The 6000-nt window shown below is 40.6% G+C and overlaps 1 protein-coding gene across 1 annotated transcript in view; it reads right to left on the bottom strand.

Annotated features, from left to right (window-relative positions):
* Positions 1-289: 289 nt before the first annotated feature.
* LOC137290193 (DNA-directed RNA polymerase I subunit RPA1-like) overlaps positions 290-6000 on the bottom strand; it is a 44426-nt gene continuing 38715 nt past the window's right edge. The window contains exons 30-34 of the mRNA XM_067820911.1: positions 4960-5069; positions 4322-4399; positions 2538-2702; positions 1950-2060; positions 290-1603 (exon numbers count right to left, since the gene is read on the bottom strand). Coding sequence (XP_067677012.1) covers positions 1310-1603; positions 1950-2060; positions 2538-2702; positions 4322-4399; positions 4960-5069 — 758 coding nt within the window. The 3' untranslated portion in view covers positions 290-1309. The remainder of the gene's footprint in view (positions 1604-1949; positions 2061-2537; positions 2703-4321; positions 4400-4959; positions 5070-6000) is intronic.

The following is a 6000-nucleotide window of genomic DNA, read 5'->3' as shown; positions in this document are numbered from 1 at the left end:
GGATGAGCAACTTCCTTACTGAAGTGAGAGCAATGTTTCTTTTCAGTGTAGGTTCTAACTGCTCTCACAGCAACAAAGAAGTTGTTCATCCAGACTACCTTAAAGATACTTGTGATTCAATTCCAACACCAGCAAATCATGGTACTACTAAGGAAAGCAGCCTGTACACTCTTACAGCCCACCAGTTGGCAGATCAACCAAAAATTACTCACTAACATACCGATTAACAGTACCAAACCAAAGGTACCCATTAAGAATGAACTAAAAATCAATAAATAACATAAACAGATCAATATTTATATGTGACATTTGAGTATCACATTTCTCTTTATATATTTTCTTCATAGCACTGTACATTACATAAAGAACAACTGTTTGCCACTAATATGGCAATGTCCCCAACTGATAAAGAGATATTTGTAACATATTCACTACTTCTTACTTTTTGGTCACAAACAACATGCCTGCAATGACTGCTGTCTGCATGATCACCCATTGTAGGCTTCTGGCAAAACTGAAGACATTGGGTGCAATGCTTTATGAGATATCTCATTTACATGAGTTTGAAAAGTGGTAAAAGGGTCATGATGACCTTAAAAATAAGGTCAAGGTCACCCAAATCCACAGTGTGTGTGTACTTCCTCAATGTAGGAGTCACCAAATTTGACAACACTGTGTGCAACAGCTTATGAGATGTCATGTTGAAGAGTTTGAAAAGTGGCCAAAGAGTAGTGGTGACCTTGAAAATATAGTCAAACTCAATAAAGGACTGATGTTTGTGTATTTCCCCAGTGGAGGCTGTCAACAAACTTGAAGACACTGGATACAATAGTTCATAAGATATCACACTAACAAGAATCAGGACCTACGTACGTACGGACACCACTGAAAACATTGTACCCCGTTCCATGTTGCAGCGAGGGACAAGAAAACATGACCTCATTTCATAGACAGATGATTGTACAAACTTGTTTGCACGTCCATAGAATACCAGCACCATGTCAGGAGAGAACAAGCAAATGAATGAATATGGCATTATGTCCTCTAAATCACTCCACCTTCCCATGGCAAATTGAGATTGTTGAGCACTGAAGACAGCAATATTCCAGTTCTATCACAGATGACAAAAAATGCTGCAATGCTGCAACATAAAATCACTTAGTCTGACCAGTAGTTGCCTCATGACAAAAAGTTGTTGCAAGAAACGAATTCTAACCATGAATATCGTCTGCAATCTACACCAAAGACTGCAGGACATCAAAGGGCCCTGTCCCACACTGAACAACCTTTACACTGGGGTCTGATGGATCTATACCAAGGACTGCAGGATATCAAAGGATCCTGTCCCACACTTAAGAACCTGTCCAGCTACGATGCGAGATGATGGGGACCGCAGATTGTCCAGTTTGCTGTTGATACTGGCATCCACCAGGAAGTTCATGGACCTCTCAAACGTTATCTTCTGAAAGGGAGCTATGTTGTTGTTGATGGCAGCCCTGTTCATACCCTTGTAGACTCCCTCGAAGGTCATGTAGTCAGTGAGGAGGGAGAGGTGGCGGTAGTCAACGTCGATGCCGTAGCCACCAAACACAGAAGATATTTCCTGGAGACATGATATTAAAGTGCAAGAAAAAACATTTCAACACAGAATGATGATCACTACCCTAATATCTGATTCCCTGGTCTTTTGCTCCAAATAAGATCCAAATTTTAGGCTACATGACAGTGGTCAGGCAAACGTAATGCTTTGTAGTTAAATATCCCACTCAACAATAGTGCAAGTAACCAGCAGGTCTCCATACAATCTGAATATACTACCATTAAAGCCTTTTTCAACATCTAGAAAGTAAAATTACAAACATATACGTGGTTCACTTTCATGGCAATGCAAAACCAGCAGACACCCTCCACACACACACACAGTAATTTCACCAAGGTCAATCTCCTACCTTGAGCAGCACTCTAGAAGCTGCCTCCACTCCATACACTGCAGCAAAGTCAAAGACGCTGTTGGTGTAGAGTCTGTTGAGGTCGAGGATGTGGGAGTAGTTGTACATCTCCTGGAGAGCAACATCCAATAAAATTCTATCAATCCCAAACTCATGCAACAAAAATGGTCACACTCTGATTAGATGTGTCAAGATGTTTTTGTTTTCAACTGTGATTATGTTAAAAGTGTAGGAAGAGAGAGGGGGTCCAGCCCCCATTTCAAGCTTTACATACATCTCATCCTAAACACAGAGCACAATTTTCAAGCATAAAAAAATTTGCATTCCACTAGACAGCATGTTAATTAGCAGATATTAAAGGCGCCAGACCACTCTGTAAAACTGATATAAAGGATCTCATATTGAAAAATATTTTTTACAACAAATATTTTATACATGATACGACAGATTATTCATCAGTGGCAACAATCTCCAATCTACAAAGCAGTCATGTTCATCGTGACTTTGATCCCTTCAGTCTCGAGGCATCATTGTGCACCCACTCCACAGAGATTAAGAGTCAGTGAATCTGACTTCTCAAAGTCCTACCTCAATATTGATCCCCTCTGTCTTCAGATGCCACTCCAGTCCCTCTTGTCCCTTCTCCTCCACCAGAAACGTCTGTCGGATGCCATTTACCTGATGGACCACTGATTTCTTCAAGTTGGCCTTGATCACTGTTAGCACATCAATCTTGCTCTTGTACAGATCAAACTGTAATATGATAGTCATATAGGTAAATCAAAACATAAACATGTATCCAGCATTGCAAGCTGGAAATCGCTTATCCATGCTTGCAACCACTCAAAGTGTTTCTCACTCTTCTGAAAATGGCAGAGTGATTACCGTTTGCTTGTCTGACCCTACTAAAGAACGTATTAGGGAAAGTCTTGATGACGAGTGTTGAATTTATGACTGCTGAAGACTAAACTGAAACTGTGGCCGAAACTGAGGATGATGGGATGTAAGTTGTCTTTGCCAAGTAGCCATTCAACCAATTTTTGTTCATCCGCCGAATTAAAATTTCCCCAAGCCGCCATTTTGGTTTCTGAATGAAGCGGCCTCATCCAGTGACAACTGCAACTGAAGGTTAGCACTCTGTTGTCAGGCAAATCTCTGTACATCACATGTAAGTGTTTGGTTGTTTGCCACGCACCCTTAGTCCCAGTTCCACAGAGCGATAATAGTGCTAAAGTGACCGTAACTGCCTAACTTAAACATTGGCTAACAATGGTTGTAACACTATTATTACTTTGTGAGTGTTTGAGTGAGTTTAGTTTTACGCCGCTTTTTACCAATATTCCAGCAATATCATGGCTGGGGACACCAGAAAATGGGCTTTACACATTGTACCCATGTGGGGAATCAAACCCGGGTCTTCGGCGTGACGGGCAAATGCTTTAACCACTAGGCTACCCCACCGCCCCTTATTACTTTGTGGATTGGGCCCTGGTTAATAGGGGGGCAGAGGGAGGAAGGGAGTGAGCGAGCGAGCAAGTGAATCCAATAATCTACATTCACGATGCTATTGATAATATTTCAGCAATATCACGATGGTCGCACCAGAAATGGACGTCACACATGTACCCATGTGAAGACTGGGGAATCAAGCCAAGGTGTTAATCATAAGGAGGAAATGCTTTTAACCACTAGGTTACTTGACCACTACTTGGGCAGAATTAGCACAGGCATCCATGTCCTGTTTCTCTAAAGGAGACGGAACCTCTCATACCAATGTCATAGCACACCCTAGCCAAGTGGGACACAACGAAAACTTTACATCCATTTAATCCATTTGATGTGAGAGACATCATCTCCTCAAGGCAGATCTTTCTCTGATAAATGGAAATATAAGGATTCCACCACATCCTAAAAAGTAGTAGGCTGACAAACAAATCCAAATATCCAAGTACACCCATTAATTAAAATACTATGCATTCAAAATATTGAAGTGGAAGAAATTGGATGAATGATGGAACCAGTTATGGTGAGTGAGTATGCTTTTAACCAGCCTTTAGCAATTTTCCAGTAACATCATGGCAGGAAACAACAGAAATGGGTGTCACATACTGTACCCATGTAGGGAATCGAACCTCTCTTCAGCGTGATAAGCAGATGCTTTAACCATGAGGCTGCTCTACCCTCCCACAACCAGTTAAAACTACAAAGACTGCACCACTTGAAAAACGGGGAAAAAACAAAACAATTTTAGTATTTACATCAGTATTGTTTCCCACTTACCATCAGGATTCAAAAAGAAAATCAATCAGTTCAAATGAATAGGTATAACAGAAACTCCAGAGATATCTATCAAATGAATATGAACAACTTACTGAGTACACAACTTCACACCATTTTCCCTTCTTCTTGTCAAATGTGTACCGAGTAATGAACTCGTTCACAACATTCACCTGCAAAGCAGAGAGGCTGAATAATACACCATGAAACATATAAAAATTAGTATGGTTACAAGCAAAGTCAGTGGACAATAGCAACAAGACTGAGTAAATTTAAAATGTATAAATTTATTCAATCTCTGCCAACAATCCTGAAATGTCGAGTCTGGACCAGACAATCCAGTGATCAACAGCATGAGTATCGATCTCTATAAGTGGGAACTGACCACCCAATCCCATTAGTCGCCTTTGGTGGCGAGAACTGTTGCCTTTTATGGCAAGCGTGGGTTGCTGATGACCTATTCTACCGATCCGCACAGCAATATTGTAGTTACATAACAACAGTTGATAAATAATGTAATCTGGACCAGATATTCCACTGATTGATAACATGAGCATCATTCTACACATATGGGAAACAATAACATGCAGCAACCAAGCCTGTCCCTCCAATTCCATCAGTCACCTCTTAGGACAAGCAAGGGTTGACAAATGGAAGACAAAATCTAACTCCAAAAATTGCTGATTTTCACAAGGAAAACAAATTACCATAACATGTTTTAAGAATTTCTTACCACAGGAACTCGATTGGCAAAGTGAGCAGAGCTCTTCTTTTGACGGCCGTAAGTTTGACTGATATTAGATTCCTCATCCTCAGGTTCGCTGTTGTCGAGTTCACTCATATCTGTCAACACAGAGTGGGCGAGTGAGTGAGTTAGTGAGTATGATTTTATGCAGCTTTTAGCAAAATTCCCGCAAAATCATGGAAGGGAACACCAGAAATGTGCTTCACACACTGTACCCATGTGGTGAGTGAGTGAGTGAGTCAGTGATGGGCACTTAGATATGGATTTACAATTTCTTTAACATTTAAAACACCTAAAAGGTGCATCAATCTATTCTGTACATCCTGATCAAAACATATCACTTAATCCCCTTGATCTCTGTACATCACATTCTTTAACGCCACCTCACTGTATGTCATCACCTAATGAAGGCACAAGAAGTAGCCCAGAAATGTCATGTTCTAAACAATAAAGAAGTTGTAAATCCACACCATGCATTGAGCCAGGTTTGATGCCTCTTTGAACATCAGTAAGGTCCTCCTTTCACAAAGCACTCAGGTTATCGAAAGTCATGAGAGTAACCTCAGTGCAATGTAAAGACTGGAAGTCAAGGTTAACTTAAGTAAACATTGTTTCACGAAAGCAGCCCCAGGTTTGATGCCTCTTGAACAGTATTCCAAATTTATACTGAGAGAAACAAATAAAGGACAACAGGAAAATTCAAGTGTTCCTGTAATATTTTCAGTTTTAATTACCACCATGTTATTCAAAGCTGTTGATAAAGGACTGCTGGAATTTCCCTGTGATCATTATTATTTTCTCTCAGTGAATCCCTGTACGTCTGCTTTACATATGAGGAAAACCCAAACTTAGTGATGCAGGTCATAAATGGTTAGAGGGTGCCATGTTACAGTGCTCATGCACATCACAGCATTGTGAGTTCAACATGGCGACAGCGACAGTAATAGTAATAATATTACCTGCTCACTGCCATACTTTTCAACTCCCTGAGGAAAATACAATGCTGAGCAATGCTGCCTACTAGGAGCA

The sequence above is a fragment of the Haliotis asinina genome, chromosome 7, assembly GCF_037392515.1.
Source record: "Haliotis asinina isolate JCU_RB_2024 chromosome 7, JCU_Hal_asi_v2, whole genome shotgun sequence".
Taxonomy (NCBI): Eukaryota; Metazoa; Mollusca; class Gastropoda; order Lepetellida; family Haliotidae; genus Haliotis; species Haliotis asinina.
This window is presented reverse-complemented; position numbering and strand designations above follow the sequence as displayed.